Source organism: Pristiophorus japonicus, chromosome 13 (genome assembly GCF_044704955.1).
Source record: "Pristiophorus japonicus isolate sPriJap1 chromosome 13, sPriJap1.hap1, whole genome shotgun sequence".
Classification (NCBI taxonomy): domain Eukaryota; kingdom Metazoa; phylum Chordata; class Chondrichthyes; family Pristiophoridae; genus Pristiophorus; species Pristiophorus japonicus.
This window is the reverse complement of record NC_091989.1, coordinates 115,729,322-115,747,665: the sequence shown is the minus strand read 5'-3', so window position 1 is coordinate 115,747,665 and position 18,344 is coordinate 115,729,322. Positions and strand designations below refer to the sequence as shown.

At 47.5% G+C, this 18,344-nt stretch overlaps 1 protein-coding gene across 1 annotated transcript in view; it reads right to left on the bottom strand.

The window, feature by feature from the left end:
- Positions 1 to 18,344, bottom strand: part of cpne2 (copine II) — a 274,630-nt gene that overhangs the window by 147,166 nt on the left and 109,120 nt on the right. The window contains exon 10 of the mRNA XM_070897910.1: positions 12,632 to 12,765. Coding sequence (XP_070754011.1) covers positions 12,632 to 12,765 — 134 coding nt within the window. The remainder of the gene's footprint in view (positions 1 to 12,631; positions 12,766 to 18,344) is intronic.

Genomic DNA, 18,344 nt, shown 5'->3' with positions numbered 1-18,344 from the left:
GATGGACCACCGCCGAATAGCTCTGTCATCACCATCAATGTAGCCCCAAAACAGCAGCGGCAACAGAAACTATACTGCAGGAAAATCAATGCGGGAGCACTCAAAGATCCTGCTAAGAAAGCCCTATTCAGCCAGTGCCTCACAACCAACCTCCCAGTGATCCAGAGACGCAGAATGTCCGCAGCATCTGGTCTGCCCTCAAGGCCTCCATAATTAGCACCTGTGAAGAGATGCTTGGTCACTCGACCAGGAAACACCAAGACTGGTTCGACAAGAAGGACCAGGAGATCCAGGAGCTAATAAGCTGCAAGCGCAAGGCATTCTTGATCTGGAAACAGCAACACAACTGGAGAGCAAGAAAGCAGCTCTATAGATGTCTGAAGGCCGAGGTCCAACAAAAAAATCGCGACCTAAAGAACAGATGGTGGGTGGAAAAAGCATTGGAGATCCAGCAACTAGCCGACAGCCACGACATGCGAGGATTCTTTAGCGCAGTCAAGACTACCTACGGCCCAAATACTCCACTGCGGTACTCCTCAAGGACAGAGAGGCAGTCAGAATGGGGTCTTGGGGAGAGAGAGAGACTAGGGGCTCAGGGAGAGAGGGAGACTGGGGAATGGGGGGGGGGGTCGAGGAGAGAGGGAGAATGGGGACTCGGGGAGTGAGAGACTGGGGAATGGGGCTTGGGGTGAGAGGGAGAATGGGGGCTCAGGGAGTTAGAGACTGTGGAATGGGGGGTCGGGGAGTGAGAGACTGGGGAATGAGGCTTGGGGAGAGAGGGAGAATGGGGGCTCGGGGAATGAGAGACTGGGGAATGGGGCTTGGGGAGAGAGGGAGAATGGGGGGTCCAGGAGTGAGAGACTGGGAAATGGGGGGTCGGGGAGTGAGAGACTGGGGAAGGAGGCTTGGGGAGAGAGGGAAAATGGGGGCTCGGGGAGTGAGAGACTGGGGAATGGGAGGTCAGGGAGTGAGAGACTGGGGAATGGGAACTTGAGGAGAGAGGGAGAATGGGGACTCGGGGAGTAATAGACTGGGAATGGGACTTGGGGAGAGTGAGAGACTGGGGAATTGGGCCGAGGAGAGAGGGAGAATGGAGACTCGGGGAGAGAGTGAGAATGGGGGCTCAGGGGGCTTGAGAAACTGGGGAACGGGGCTTGGGGAGACTGGGGACCATGGTTTGCCACAGAGCGGGAGCAACAGCAGTAAGATGGTGAGTGCGAGCGGTAGAAAGAGAGGAGCAGCCAATAAAGGGCTTAGCGAAACCTGGGGACTTCACTGTAGGTAAATAGTGAAAGGTTGATTCCACTGGTAGGCAAATGGGGAACCAGGGAACCAAAAGTTCTCACTGGAAGAAGCAATGGGGAGAGGAAGGAGGAAGCTTCTTGAACTGAGGGCTATTAGACCGTAGGGTCCTTCACCACATGTGACTATTGAGGTAGAGACTAAGGGGCTGAAATTGTCCCTTTCAATAAGGCCTCTGGCCACCTGAAAGCGGCGGCCACAGGTCGGTGCGGAATGGCCGCCGAGTCTCCGTGTAGGGGCCGCCATTTAAAAAATTGCCCTTCCTCAGGATTGGAGCGGTGTAGAGGACCGCTCCACCTGTTTTCCTGCTGTGGCGTGCACGCGCCAACCCCTTACGGACTGGTGGGGACCCCTTCCTGAAATTCCCCCTTGGGAAATTGCCCCTTTCCCGGAATTGCCCCGCGGGAGCAGTGCCACCACCGGTCGGTGCCACTGACAACTTTTGCTGTCGGTGCACACTCTGGGACTTGGCGGCGCGGCTGCCCTTAAAGGGGAAGTGGCGTGCCGGCAGCACCATGTTATTTTCTTTCGTCGGTCAACTGCCAGGTTGGGCCGACAATTATGCCCCAGGTTCGGCTGTGCCACCAACAGGCAGCATGGCAACCCCTCTTGGGTGCCAAGCCGCTGACCCGGCTGAAAACCTCTCTGGTGGGCCAGTGTTTGCCACTAAAGTGGCTGCAGAGTTCGCAGCGGCCCTCCCCTTTAACTGATGGGGAGGGACGTTGTGACGCGCCAGCGCGATGACATCATCAGCGCGGCGCTGATGACTTGGAGCGTTGGCTACTATGCCCCGCCCCCACTTCCGCCCCGCTAGTGATGGTCACTCTACCCCGACCCTACTTTCACCCCAATGATGAGGTCACTTCCGCCGCGCTCCGAAACAAACCCCAAAGTGCTTGATTTCGACGGTTAGGCCGCCCCATGCATTGGGGCGGCCGGAACACTTCAAGAGGTGCGACTCTTTTCGGGTGGTGGGCAATTTCGACCCCATTAATTTAATTTCAATGGGAATAGGATAAACATTTGATCATGTGATCAGATGTCATGTGATCAGAATGTCACGTGATTAAATCGCCAGGAATGCCTCCAACCAGAGTTGGCAACCCTAGGGCCATGGCAGCTGAAAGGCACGACCACCAATGGTGGAGCAATGAAAATCGGGCTGCACAAAAGGCCAGAGTTGGAGGAGCGCAGAAATCTCAGAGGGTTGTAGAGCTGGAGGAGGTTACAGGCATAGGGAGGGGTAAGGTCATTTGAAAACAAGGATGAAAATTTTAAAGTCGAGGCATTGTCGGGCCGGAAGCCAAGTCAGGTCATTGGGCACAGGGGTTATGTATTTAACCCCTTGCAACCTGTATTTCACTACCACCAGAGGGCCTACCTGTTGGAGTCCCAAGGGATCCCAGCATCCCTTAGGAGCATTGTATAATAAGCAGGCCACCACGAGGTACCTGCACTCTGGAGTCTTATTAAAGGAACTAAAGTCACACTTGCTCATTGTACACAGTCGCATCAACCGCACGATAAAGCAAAGAATACTTGGTATCCTGGAGAAGTTCTCAGAAGGGGGAAAATGGAGACCTTCGTGGAGAGACCCGACCAATACTTTGTGGCCAATGAGCTGGAAGGGGATGAGAATGCTGCCAAACGAAGGGCAATCCTCCTAACTGTCCGTGGGGCAACAACCTATGGCCTCATGAAGAATTTCCTAGCTCCGGTAAAACCAACAGCTAAGTCCTATGAAGAATTGTGTACGCTGGTCCGGGAGCACCTAAATCCTAAGGAAAGCGTTTTGATGGCGAGATATCGATTCTACACGTGTCAACGGTCAGAGGGCCAGGAAGTGGCGAGCTATGTCACCGAACTAAGGCGCCTCACAGGACATTGCGAATTTGCGGGATTCCTAGAACAAATGTGATATGTCCTTACGATACAGTACAAATGCACACGAGGCCCATGCTTGAAAGTAGGTCACTCTGTGACCAGCAACTTTTATTCCAGCACTGAAGTGATGAAGGTGGGTGGAGCTTCCCCTTTTATACCTGAAAGACCAGGTTAGGAGCGTCTCCCACAAGTTCACCACCTAGTGGTCAATGTTCTCACAGTGCACAACCAGTCAGTTTATACATGGGTTACAATGACAATTAAATACATGACAAAATGCTGAGAGACTTTTTTATAGTGGGCATTGGCCATGAGTTAATCCTTCACAAACTGTGAAGGATAGAATAAAAGGAAAAGGAGGTGGGATAGCATTGCTGGTTAAAGAGGAGATTAATGCAATAGTTAGGAAAGACATTAGCTTGGATGATGTGGAATCTATATGGGTAGAGCTGCAGAACACCAAAGGGCAAAAAACGTTAGTGGGAGTTGTGTACAGACCTCCAAACAGTAGTAGTGATGTTGGGGAGGGCATCAAACAGGAAATTAGGGGTGCATGCAATAAAGGTGCAGCAGTTATAATGGGTGACTTTAATATGCACATAGATTGGGCTAGCCAAACTGGAAGCAATATGGTGGAGGAGGATTTCCTGGAGTGCATAAGGGATGGTTTTCTAGACCAATATGTCGAGGAACCAACTAGGGGGGGAGGCCATCTTAGACTGGGTGTTGTGTAATGAGAGAGGATTAATTAGCAATCTCATTGTGCGAGGCCCCTTGGGGAAGAGTGACCATAATATGGTGGAATTCTGCATTAGGATGGAGAATGAAACAGTTAATTCAGAGACCATGGTCCAGAACTTAAAGAAGGGTAACTTTGAAGGTATGAGGCGTGAATTGGCTAGGATAGATTGGCGAATGATACTTAAGGGGTTGACTGTGGATGGGCAATGGCAGACATTTAGAGACCGCATGGATGAATTACAACAATTGTACATTCCTGTCTGGCGTAAAAATAAAAAAGGGAAGGTGGCTCAACTGTGGCTAACTAGGGAAATCAGGGATAGTATTAAAGCCAAGGAAGTGGCATACAAATTGGCCAGAAATAGCAGCGAACTCGGGGACTGGGAGAAATTTAGAACTCAGCAGAGGAGGACAAAGGGTTTGATTAGGGCAGGGAAAATGGAGTACGAGAAGAAGCTTGCAGGGAACATTAAGGCGGATTGCAAAAGTTTCTATAGGTATGTAAAGAGAAAAAGGTTAGTAAAGACAAACGTAGGTCCCCTGCAGTCAGAATCAGGGGAAGTCATAACGGGGAACAAAGAAATGGCAGACCAATTGAACAAGTACTTTGGTTCGGTATTTACTAAGGAGGACACAAACAACCTTCCGGATATAAAAGGGGTCAGGGGGTCTAGTAAGGAGGAGGAACTGAGGGAAATCTTTATTTGTCGGGAAATTGTGTTGGGGAAATTGATGGGATTGAAGGCCAATAAATCCCCAGGGCCTGATGGACTGCATCCCAGAGTACTTAAGGAGGTGGCCTTGGAAATAGCGGATGCATTGACAGTCATTTTCCAACATTCCATTGACTCTAGATCAGTTCCTATCGAGTGGAGGGTAGCCAATGTAACCCCACTTTTTAAAAAAGGAGGGAGAGAGAAAACAGGGAATTATAGACCGGCCAGCCTGACCTCAGTAGTGGGTAAAATGATGGAATCAATTATTAAGGATGTCATAGCAGCGCATTTGGAAAATGGTGACATGATAGGTCCAAGTCAGCATGGATTTGTGAAAGGGAAATCATGCTTGACAAATCTTCTGGAATTTTTTGAGGATATTTCCAGTAGAGTGGACAAAGGAGAACCAGTTGATGTGGTATATTTGGACTTTCAGAAGGCTTTCGACAAGGTCCCACACAAGAGATTAATGTGCAAAGTTAAGGCACATGGGATTGGGGGTAGTGTGCTGACGTGGATTGAGAACTGGTTGTCAGACAGGAAGCAAAGAGTAGGAGTAAATGGGTACTTTTCAGAATGGCAGGCAGTGACTAGTGGGGTACCGCAAGGTTCTGTGCTGGGACCCCAGCTGTTTACATTGTACATTAATGATTTAGACGATTAAATGTAGTATCTCCAAATTTGCGAATGACACTAAGTTGGGTGGCATTGTGAGCTGCGAGGAGGATGCTATGAGGCTGCAGAGTGACTTGGATAGGTTAGGTGAGTGGGCAAATGCATGGCAGATGAAGTATAATGTGGATAAATGTGAGGTTATCCACTTTGGTGGTAAAAACAGAGAGACAGACTATTATCTGAATGGTGACAGATTAGGAAAAGGGAAGGTGCAACGAGACCTGGGTGTCATGGTACATCAGTCATTGAAGGTTGGAATGCAGGTACAGCAGGCGGTTAAGAAAGCAAATGGCATGTTGGCCTTCATAGCGAGGGGATTTGAGTACAGGGGCAGGGAGGTGTTGCTACAGTTGTACAGGGCCTTGGTGAGGCCACACCTGAAGTGTTGTGTACAGTTTTGGTCTCCTAACTTGAGGAAGGACATTCTTGCTATTGAGGGAGTGCAGCGAAGATTCACCAGACTGATTCCCGGGATGGTGGGGCTGACCTATCAAGAAAGACTGGATCAACTGGGCTTGTATTCACTGGAGTTCAGAAGAATGAGAAGGGACCTCATAGAAACGTTTAAAATTCTGACGGGTTTAGACAGGTTAGATGCAGGAAGAATGTTCCCAATGTTGTGGAAGTCCAGAACCAGGGGTCACAGTCTAAGGATAAGGGGTAAGCCATTTAGAACCGAGATGAGGAGAACCTTCTTCACCCAGAGAGTGGTGAACCTGTGGAATTCTCTACCACAGAAAGTTGTTGAGGCCAATTCACTAAATATATTCAAAAGGGAGTTAGATGTAGTCCTTACTACTCGGGGGATCAAGGGGTATGGCGAGAAAGCAGGAACGGGGTACTGAAGTGCATGTTCAGCCATGAACTCATTGAATGGCGGTGCAGGCTAGAAGGGCTGAATGGCCTACTCCTGCACCTATTTTCTATGTTTCTATGTTGACTGTTGAAACTCTGAATCTGAGTAAAGCCGTAACGATAGCCCAGGCATTTATGTCCACCAGCCACAACACCAAACAGATTTCGCAAAGTAAAGAAATTTCGGCCAGTGCTGTGCACAAAGTAACGCCGTTTTCGAGCAGGAATATACATGGCAGAACGTACATGCTGGTTGATGCTGCACAACCTCAGATAACCCAGAGTCCGCCATCAATCGTTAATGCGAGTCAGTTAACAACTTGTTGGTGTTGTGGAGGTTATCATCAGCTCCATCAATGCCGCTTCAAGCACTACGCGTGCAACGGTTGCAAAAAAATGGGACACCTCCAGCAAATGTGCAGGCGAGCTGCAAACCCTGCAAACCACCACGTTGCAGAGGAAGATCGATCCACTGTGGATCAGGCTGAATTGGAGACTTGTACCAAGGAGGCAGAAGTGTACGGGGTGCACACATTCACCACGAAATGTCCAGCAATAATGTTGAAAGTTGAACTGAATGGAATTTCAGTATCTATGGAACTGGACACGGGTGCGAGTCAGTCCACAATGAGTAAAAAGACCTTCAACAGGCTGTGGGGCAAAAAGACACACAGGCCCAAGCTCAGCCCCATTCACAGCAAACTAAGGACTTACACCAAGGATCTAATCCCTGTAATTGGCAGTGCAGAAGTTAAAGTCTCCTATGACAGAGCAGTATACGAACTCCCGCTGTGGATTGTGCCAGGGGATGGCCCCACATTGTAAGGTAGAAGCTGGCTGGGAAAAATCCGCTGGAACTGGGACGATGTCGAGCGCTTTCGTCCGTCGACGACGCCTCACGTGCCCAGGTTCTGAGCAGGTTTCCATCGTTGTTCGAGCCAGGCATTGGAAGCTTCTCAGGGGCGAAAATGCAGATCCATTTGATTCCCGTCCACTACAAGGCACGGGCGGTACCATACATGATGTGTGAGAAAGTTGAAATTGAGCTGGATAGGCTGCAGCGAGAAGGCATCATCGCGCCGGTGGAATTCAACGAGTCGGCCAGTCCTATTGTCCCGGTACATAAAGAGGACAGCACGGTTAGAATTTGTGGTGACTATAAACTAATGATTAATCGTTTTTCGTTACAGAACCAGTACCCGCTACCCAAGGCAGACGACCTATTTGCGACCATGGCTGGAGGAAAGACATTCGCCAAGCTGGACCTGACCTCGGCTTACATGACGCAGGAGCTGGAGGAGTCTTCGAAAGGCCTCACCTGCATCAACAAGCACAAAGGTCTGTTCATCTATAACAGATGCCCGTTCGGGATTCGGTCGGCCACGGCAATCTTCCAACCGAACATGGAGAGCCTGCTAAAGTCGGTTCCTCGCACCGTGTTTTGCGGGACGACATACTGGTTACAGGTCGGGACACCATTGAGCACTTGAAGAATCTAGAAGAGGTTCTTAGTCGCGTGGGACTCAGGTTGAAACACTCAAAGTTTGTTTTCCTGGCGCAGGAGATCGAGTTCTTGGAAAGAAGAATCACAGCAGATGGTATCAGATCCACTGACGCCAAGACGGAGGCCATCAAGAATGCGCCGAGACCACAGAACATGACGGAGCTGCGGTCGTTCCTGGGACTCCTTAACTATTTCGGTAATTTCCTACCTAGATTAAGCACCCTACTAGAACCCCTACATGCGCTACTGCGCAAGGGAGTCGACTGGGTATGGGGTAATTCACAAGAGGATGCCTTTAAGAAAGCCAGGAAACTGTTGTGTTCAAACTGCTTGTCCTGTATAACCCTTGTAAACGATTAGTGCTAGCTTGCGATGCGTCGTCATATGGGGTCGGGTGTGTGTTACAACAGGCTAACGAATCGGGGATTTTGCAACCGGTCGCTTATGCGTCCAGGAGTTTGTCCAAGGCTGAAAGGGCCTACAGCATGATTGAAAAAGAGGCTCTGACTTGCGTTTACGGGGTAAAGAAAATGCACCAGTACTTATTTGGCCTCAAGTTTGAGCCTGAAACTGACCACAAGCCGCTCATATCGCTGTTCCCTGAGAGCAAAGGGATTAACACCAATGCCTCTGCTGGCATCCAAAGATGGGCGCTCACGCTGTTAGCATACAACTATATAAACCGCCACAGACCGGTCACAGAGAACTGCGCTGATGCTCTCAGTCGGCTGCCATTGCCCACCACCAGGATGGAAATGGCACAGCCTGCGGACTTGCTCATGGTAATGGATGCATTCGAAAACGGAAAGTCCCCCATTACGACCCGCCAGATCAAGACCTGGACCAACCAGGATCCCTTACTGTCCTTGGTAAAAAACTGTGTCCTCCACGGGAGCTGGTCCAGCGTCCCAGCGGAGATGCAGGAGGCGATTAAGCCGTTCCACAAGCGCAAAGACGAAATGTCCCTGCAGGCGGACTCTTCGTTGTAGGGTAATCGCCTGGTCTTGCCCAAGAAAGGCAGAGATACGATCATTTGTGAACTGCACAGCACCCACCCAGGCATTGTAATGATGAAAACCATAGCCAGATCCCATGTGTGGTGGCCCGGCATCGACTCGGATTTAGAGTCATGCGTGCGCCAGTGCAACACTTGCTCTCAGCTGAGCAATGCACCCAGAGAGGCACCGCTAAGTTTGTGGTTGTGGCCCTCCAAACCGTGGTCGAGGGTCCACGTGGACTATGCAGGCCCATTTCTAGGCAAAATGTTCTTGGTTGTCGTGAACACTTACTCAAAATGGATTGAATGTGCGATAATATCTGCAAGCACGTCCACCGCCACTATTGAAAGCCTACGAGCCATGTTTGCCACGCACGGCCTGCCTGATGTCCTAGTCAGCAACCATGGGCCGTGTTTCACCAGTGCTGAATTCAAGGAATTCATGACCCGCAATGGGGTCAAGCATGTCACATCTGCCCCGTTCAAGCCCGCACCCACTGCCAGGCAGAACGGGCAGTTCAGACCATCAAGCAAAGCTTGAAATGCGTGTCGGAAGGTTCCCTGCAGACCCGACTACCCCGGTGCTGTTCCGCTACCGCACCAGACCCCACTCACTCACCGGGGTACCCCAGCCGAGCTGCTCATGAAAAGGGCGCTCAAAACAGTGCTCTCTCTTGTCCACCCTGACCTCCATGATCACGTGGAGGGCAGGCGGCATCAACAAAGTGTTTACCATGACCGTGCAAATTTGTCAAGCGATATTGAGGTCAAGGACCCTGTGTTTGTACTCAATTATGGACATGGTCCCAAATGGCTCGTTGGCATGGTCATAGCCAAAGAGGGGAGTAGGGTATTTCAGGTCAAATTGGCCAATGGACTAATGTGCAGAAAACATTTGGACCAAATCAAATTGCGGTTCACCAACAGCTACAAACAACTGAAGAAGACACCACCAACTTTGACCCTTCAACACACACCCACAAGTGGCAACTGACATCATGGTTGACCACGAAGCCGAACTCATCATCCCCAGCAGCTCAGCAGCCCAGTGAAGAACTAACCAACTCACCCACAACCTTTGAATTACCCACATTTGTACCGAGATGATCGACAAGGAAGCAAAAAGCCCCAGATTGTCTCACCTTGTAAATAATTGTACTATTGACTTTATGGGGGAGTGATGTTATGTACTTAAACTCTTGCAACCTGTATTACACTACCACCAGAGGGCCTACCTGTTGGAGTCTCAAGGGATCCCAGCATCCCTTGGGAGCACGGTATATAAGCAGGCCACCCACGAGGTATCTACACTCTGGAGTCTTATTAAAGGAGCTAAGATCGCCCTTGCTCATTGTACACAGTACTCAGTTTCATCCTTTATTATGAACACATGAGGGGTGATGGGTGAACAGGACTTGGAGCAAGTTAGGATACGGGCAGCAGAGTTTTGGATGAGCTGAAGTTTATGGAGGGTGCAAGGTGGGAGGCCGGCCAGGATAGTATTGGAATAGCCAATAATGTGATTTGTGGCAGGTGTTACATAAGGATGGATATGTTTATTTTAGCTTATTTCATGTCCTGTCTTGTTATAGCCAGTACTTACTAAATATGTTAGTCCTATATTTAAAAAGGGAGATAGAACAAGTTCGGGGGACTATAGACCAGTTAACTTAACATTGATGGTCGGAAAGATAGTGGAATCTTTACTCACAGACATAATAGAAAAACATCTAGAAAATATAATAGAGTAGTCAGCATGGATTCCAAAAGATAAGGTCATGTTTGACCAACCTCATAATTTTTTGAAGAACTAACAAAAAGAGTAGACAAAGGTAATGTAGTAGATGTGATACATTTGGATTTTCAAATGGTCTTCGATAAGGTACTGCATAATAAACTCATGGGACAAGAAGCAAAATTGATAGCAAGCTGGCTACTAAACAGAAAACAGAGAGTAGGTGTTAAGGCCAGCTACTTAGACTGGCAAAAGGTGGTCCACAGGGATCAGTGCTGGGACCACTGCTATTCACAATTTACATCAACGAGTTGGACTCGGAAATCGGAAGTACAATTTCTAAATTTGTGGATGACACCAAATTGGGGGGTATAGTTAATACAAAGGAAGATTGTGACAAAATACAAGACAACATTAATACACTTGCAGAACGGCATTTAACTGGGAAATGAATTTCAATATAGATAAGTGTAAAGTGTACATTTTGGTAGGAAGAATAAGGAGGCCACATATTGCTTGGATAACAAGAGTCTAAATGGGGTAGAGGAGCAAAGAAGGGGCACAGATACTCAAATCACTAAAAGTAGCGATGCAGGCAAACCAAACACCGGGGCTTTTTTTTTAAGAGGAATAGAATTGAAAAGCAGGGAAGTCATGTTGAACTTGTAATAGAACCTTGGTTAGACCACACTTGGAGTATTGTGCATAGTTCTGGTCTCTATATTATAAAAAGGATATAGATCATTGGAAATAGTGCAGAAAAAAGTTACAAGGATGATACCAGAATTGAGAAGTTATACCTATCAGGAAAGACTGAACATGCTGGGGCTCCTTTCTCTAGAAAAGAGAAGGTGGAGACATGACCTAATAGAGGTCTTTAAAATGATGAAGGAGTTCGATATGGTAGACATAGAGATGTTTACACTTGTAGGGGATTCAAAAACTAGGGACCATAAATATAACATAGTCACTAATAAATTTAGTAGGACATTCAAGAGAAACTTCTTTACCCAAAGAGTGGTAGGAATGTGGAACACACTACCACAAGTACTTGAGGAAAAAAGCATTGATGCACTTAAGGGAAAGCTAGAAAAGTACAAAGGAGAAAGGAATAGAAGGGTATGCTGATAGGGTTCAATGAAGAGGGGTGGGAGGAGTCTTGTGTGGAGCATAAACGCCGGCTTAGACCAGTTGAGCCAAATGGCCTGTTTCTGCGCTGTATACTCGATGTAACCTGATGTATAAGGTGCCTGTGATGTTGATGGGATCTGCCAGTATACTCTATTGATTCTTAATGAATGTTAGAAACACCATATGCTTTGGTTCATCAGTTCGTTCCCCACTTTGGAAGCCCAGGATAATTTTGCATGGGGCAGATAGAGGAAGGGTCGCACAATTGCTAGGTTTTTATTGTTAAGGGTATTATTGGTTACCAAAGCAAGGCAGGTAGAAGAATTTCAGATACAGAGCAGCCATGATGATCTAATTGAATGGCGGAACATGCTTGATGGGCTGAATGGCCTAGTCCTGTTCTTATGTTCCTACAAGTTGGACACCCAGCTACAAGTAAACTGTAACTGGTTTTTGTCCAAAGAGCAATAAATGCTTTCTCCACATCGGTAAATTGTAGAAATCACCACCATTCAAATCTGATAAATGTATAGCTTAGTAAACTTTGGGGGTAAAATTGCTCCTGTCAATAACTCACTGAGAGGCCGACATGAGTAAAAAAACCAGAAATTCACTGTCATTTTCAGCAAAATTATTGACTGGAAGAATTTCACCTCCTCTTGCTCTGTGCTTTAATCTATAAACTTTAGATAAAGAATAGAGATTTACAAGACCAAGTATTAGTCATTGAACAACTCAATAGAACAAAAAACTACTTTCAAGTACATATATCTGCTGAAGCAATTTGCGTTGACCATTTGTCATTAGGTGAAGCTATGAATGGATTGACTGTATTCCATGTACGAAATATTGCAAACCACATAATTGAGGAACATTTTATACTTGCATTATGCTGCTATACTCAAGTGCTAATCTTGGCTCTAATGGAGTGAAAGGAAAGTGCTCCAGTACTTTATCTTGATAGGAGCGATTATTACAGCAGTAAGTTCTCTAGAATTGACTGTAGATTATGTGTTAGTACTTAGTGTACATGTTAAAAGGCCAACCTTCCGATCCTTTCAACTAAGTTCCTCTGCTAATGGTAAACTCACGAGTCATAATCCTGGATGATCTGTCCCACTGCCCAAATGGCAGCAAGGTACTCGTTTGATTCCACGGGGTTGATGTAATGCAGAGAGCTGGCATCGCGAGGGCTGCCATTTGAGGCTGTGAAGTCAATCCCAACCTGAGTATAAAACACAACACCATATAAGCATCGTCAATAGATTAAAGCCAAGTCCAATTAGCATATTTCAGATTGATTGGTTCCACAGAGACTACCTGTATCAATTACATGGTGATACATGCTGGAGAATTGAAGCATTTCCTCATGATGCCATCCAATCACTCCACACCTCCCATATCAATGCAAAACATATACACTCATGCTGGTCAAGAAAAGTGTATCTGGGCAGATATCTGTCACATACACAGTATAATCATGGCACAACCTTTGGCCTCACACAATGCAGGTTGTCACTACATTAAAAAATTATTCTGTCCTCTCCTGACTCATGCTGGGTTATGATTACACCCTCCTCGATCTCTCTCAAATTCCTACTCTTCATTTGTGAGCCGAAGTACTGAGTATCAGTAAGTCACTCACTCATTGAGCTGGTCTTGTCCTCATTGAATGTTCATACCCATGCACAGTCCATGAATAATAATGAGGAACAAGATTTCTCCCTTCCCTCCTCCCCTCGCAACCCTAGTTAGTGGTCACTGAGGCCAACTCCATTGCTACCCTGGCTAAGATCAGCTACTCAGCACAGAAGACAATGGGAGCAAAATTGGCCCTTTTTATATCCCCGTTAGCGCCTCTGGGGGATGCTTTTGCCCGGGGGAAGGGGGATACGACTGCATCCTGCGAAATTGCCCAGAGGTTTGAGGGGCGCTATCTTGGCAGCACCGTGGTTAGCGTCCTGGGCTGGCACGCAACCAGCGATGCGTGCCGAGCCCTCATCTCCCCGCGTTGACCCCTTCCCGCCCCGTGGGGGAAATTGCCCCTCGGGCCGCGAGGCTGGTATGGATGGATGTCGACACCAGCTTTGCAGGTCATGAAGCTGGCGGACATCTGTCGCCGGGGCGTCCCTTAAAGGGGAGGCCATTAGCGCCCCGGGCCATTATCTTTGTTTGATGGCCCGACAATGGCGGCCCTAGTGTGGACCGGGTCACCATCGTGCAGCCCGGCACTCCATCATGGGTGGCGGACTGCTTCCCTGGTCTCACACGGCCACTAAAGGGTCATGCAGAGTGCGCATGCCCCTCCCCTTTAATTGAAGGGAAGGGTCGTTGTAGCGCCTGAGCACCCCTCCAAAAAGGTGGCCTGCCGGAGACAGCGCTCCACTGCTTTTGAGGGGCGTACAGCCCAATTCCGCATCAGCGGCGGGACGTCCAGGCTGGGCCATTAAAGTCCCAGCCCTGGAAGGTTACCGCCCCCAGTCGGGTTGAGGGGCAATTTTGTCACCAGCTTCTTATATTGTTCTGTATATAAACTCATCCAATGTTTCTTACCAATTGGAGCACTACATTTTAGCAGCAGAATACCACATTGTGTTAGACGTGCTATAATGTTCTTACAAAGCAGCACATTCTGATTCTGGAGAGTCACTTGATATAAATATACTACATCTGATGCATGGTTTCTGTCTGTCATGCTTCAAAAGCATCACCCAGTTTTTAATTAACAGGAACAGCCTCTTAATTCATCTCTGTATGAAACCAGTGCTCACAGAAACATATAAAATTCTGACGAGATTGGACAGGTTAGAGGCAGGAAGAATGTTCCAGTTGCTGAGGAGTTCCAGAACCAGGGGTCACAGTCTAAGAATAACGGGTAAGCCATTTAGGACCGAGATGAGGAGAAACTTCTTCACTCAGAGAGTGGTTAACCTGTGGAATTCTCTACCGCAGAAAGTTGTTGAGGCCAGTTCATTAGATATATCCAAAGGGGAGTTAGATATGGCCCTTACGGCCAAAGGGATCAAAGGATATGGAGAGAAAGCAGGAAAGGGGTACTGAGGTTGAATGATCAGCCATGATCTTATTGAATGGTGGTGCAGGCTCGAAGGGCCGAATGGCTTGCTCCTGCACCTAATTTCTATGTTTCTATGTTTCTATGCTTACTTAACAACAATTAGGTGTAACCTTGAAAAGAACACACCCACCTATACTTTTCTTCACGGTATAATGGCCTTGAAATTGGATCACACAGCGCCCGTATATCAGGGGGCGAAGGCGCACACTCTTTCCGTGCTGGGTGTGTGCCATGCGCCATATTGGTTAAAGCACCATGTAGGTCCAGGCTGCCCATCTGAAACATACCGGGGGCCTACACCTGTTTCAGGCCCTTTTCCGACATTGGATCTCAGGCAAACAGCAGCCAAACCGACGGTCTTTAAAGGGACGACTGGAGGCCACCACCAAAAATATTTTCACTTACCTGAATGTAGAGCCAGGAGGGGCAGGAGTGCTCCACATTAAAACTGCAAGCTGCCTTTGACCAGCGGTCACACCCCTTATCTACATTTCCCCCCTTTCCCTGGACTCATGGGAGGTCCGATGCCTGTGTCACCATCCGCCGATCTTCGTCGCGACCGGCATGTTGCCTCTTGGGGCTCGATTCTTGTCCCCAGCACGCCGGCCGCGACCTGGTGATGCAAGAGGACCAATTTCACGTGGTCCTGTAGCTCACCAGCTTTGGCATGTGGGTTGCAGTTACCACAGGAAATGCCTGCCCTAATTGCTGCTTTTATATAACGTTACGAACAAATTTCTAGGTCAATATTCCTGACCATATAAAATACCATAATACCTGACTTACTGTGGACAACACCACAGGAAACTTACAGTAATATTACAAAAAAATATCACAATGGTAGGCACTTCCTGTCCATTCAAACTCACTGCATGTGCCATGCTTCCAGATTAGCTCAAATTTCATATTTATCAAACAAGTCAGAAAGTAAAATTTACTTGGAAAGGCAACTTTTAGAATATAAGAAATGGATTAAAACAATTCTCAATAAAATGCTCATTCTTACTCAAGTGTCCTGTACCATATTGTAAATCCCTGGAGAGGCCTACTCCTGCAGGGTGAGCCTCAAACACAATTTGGAGTGCCTGGCTGATGCTTGAGCTATTGGGTTGGGCTTTACTGGGAATGTTTGCTGTAAGTTCCTTCGAGTGGGATGTTTCCATGGGTAACCTCATCTCTCCTTATTTTGCTGTAGAAAAAGGGTAAAGGATCCTTTCCTTCAGAATCTAATAAACATTCACAGAGCACGCAAGGATTTCCTGTTTAAACGACCCATACCTTGCAATCCAGTGCAAAAGACCAGAAGTATAAATACCTTAAAATCTCAAATGTGAACTTTTGGACTGATGAGGTAAATTATTTGAACAACTATATACAAGGGCTTCGTTGTTTATGCTATTTATGCTTATTAAAGAAGCCGTGCATTTATTTACTGTTTCAGACACCAACGCACAAAGTCACAAGGGTGGAAAGTGCACCAATCTTTCCTCATAACTCAGACCCCTGGCTCTTCTCTGCAGTGCTTCCAGTGCTTGAATGTCGGCCCTTGTATTTTGGAGACCAGTAGTAGACACTGTACTCAAAGGTGTGGTCTGATCAGAGCACTCTATCATTTGATCATAGCTTCCTTGGACTTATAAGAGCATAAGAAATAGGAGCAGGTGTAGGCCATACGGCCCTTCGAGCCAGCTCTGCCATTTAATACGATCATGGCTGATCCGATCATGGACTCAGCTCCACTTCCCTCCACATAACCCCTTATTCCCTTATCTGTTAAGAAACTGTCTAACTCTGTCTTAAATATATTCAATGACCCAGCTTCCACAGCTCCCTGAGGCAGTGAATTCCACAGATTTACAACCCTCTGAGAGAAGAAATTCCTCCTCATCTCAGTTTTAAATGGGTGGCCCCTTATTCTAAGATCATGCCCCTTAGTTCTAGTCTCCCCTATCAGTGGAAACATCCTCTCTGCATCCACCTTGTCAAGCCCTCTCATAATCTTATACGTTTCGATAAGATCACCTCTCATTCTTCTGAATTCCAATGAGTAGAGGCCCAACCTACTTAACCTTTCGTCATAAGTCAACCCCCTCATCTCCAGAATAAACCTAGTGAACCTTCTCTGAACAGCCTCCAAAGCAAGTATATCCTTTCTTAAATATCGAAACCAAAACTGCATGCAGTATTCCAGGTGTGGCCTCACCAACATCCTGTATAACTGTAGCAAGACTTCCTTGCTTTTATACTCCATCCCCTTTGCAATAAAGACAAGATTCCATTGGCCTTCCTGATCACTTGCTGTACCTGTATGCTATCATTTTGTGTCCCATGCACAAGTACCTCCAGTTTCCGCTGTACTACAGCACTTTGCAATTTTTCTCCATTTAAATAATAACTTGTTCTTTGATTTTTTCTGCTGAAGTGCATAAACACACACCTTCCAACATTATACTCCATCTGCCAAATTTTTGCCCACTCATTTAGCCTGTCTATGCCATTTTGGAGATTTTTTGTGTCCCTCTCACACATTGCTTTTCCTCCCATCTTTGTATCATCAGCAAACTTGGCTACGTTACACTCGGTCCCTTTTTCTAATATAGATTGAGTAAAGTCCTTACTCTACAGCATGAAACCATACGAGGCACATTCCAGGGACAAGGCCACTCTGTGACCTTAGCTCTTTATTACAGGACTCCAGAAATGATGACCCTGCGTGGGACCTCCCTTTATATGCCTGTGTGATCAGGTAAGGAGTGTCTCCCATAAGTTCAACCCCTGTGGTCAAGGTGTGCATCTAAGTTGAGTGTATACAGTAATACAGTGGTGTTACATTGTAGTTACAAACATGACATCACCTTCCCCCCCACCCCCCCGCAAAGTCTTACTGGGATCATAGGTTTAGTCTTTCAGGTGGTCTACGCTCCCTCATGGAGCGCCGCAGTTGGGGCTCTGGTTGTTGGACACTGACGTGAGTATCTGTCACCTGTGGTGATTCCGGCCTGTCTGGGCTGACCTCAGGGACTGTGCATTCTTCTGATTGCTCTTGTTACACGTTCGCTGGCGGTAGTGTGAGCTCCATCTCATGGCCTTCTTCAGGTTCCTCCGTGTCCATGTTGAACCTTTTTTTTTACTTGGTCCAGATGCTTACGGCATATCTGGCCATTGTTGAGTTTTACCACGATGACCCTATTCCCCTCTTTGTCAATTACAGTGCCCTCAAGCCATTTGGGCCCATGGCGTGATTGAGGACGAATACAGGATCATTTATTTCTATACATCTCCCCCTTGAATTACGGTCATGGTACTTATTTTGTGACTTGTGCTTGCCCTCAACTATGTCGGTCAGGACTGGGTGGATGAGGGACAACCGAGTTTTGAGTGTCCGTTTCATGAGTCGCTCTGCGGGCAGGACCTCCGTGAGCGAGTGCGGGTAGGATCTATAGGCCAGCAGGAGGTGTGATAGGCGGCATTGTAGGGAGGGTCCTTGAATCCTGAGCATACCTTGCTTCATGATTTGGACTGCCCGTTCCGCCTGGCCATTGGAGGCCGGCTTGAAAGGCGCAGTCCTGACGTGGTTGATGCCATTGCCCGACATAAACTCCCGGAATTCATAGCTCATGAAACACGGGCCATTATCACTAACCAGGATGTCCGGCAAGCCATGGGTTGCAAAGATCGCACATAGGCTTTCCACGTTGGTGGATGATGTGCATGAATTCAGGATGATG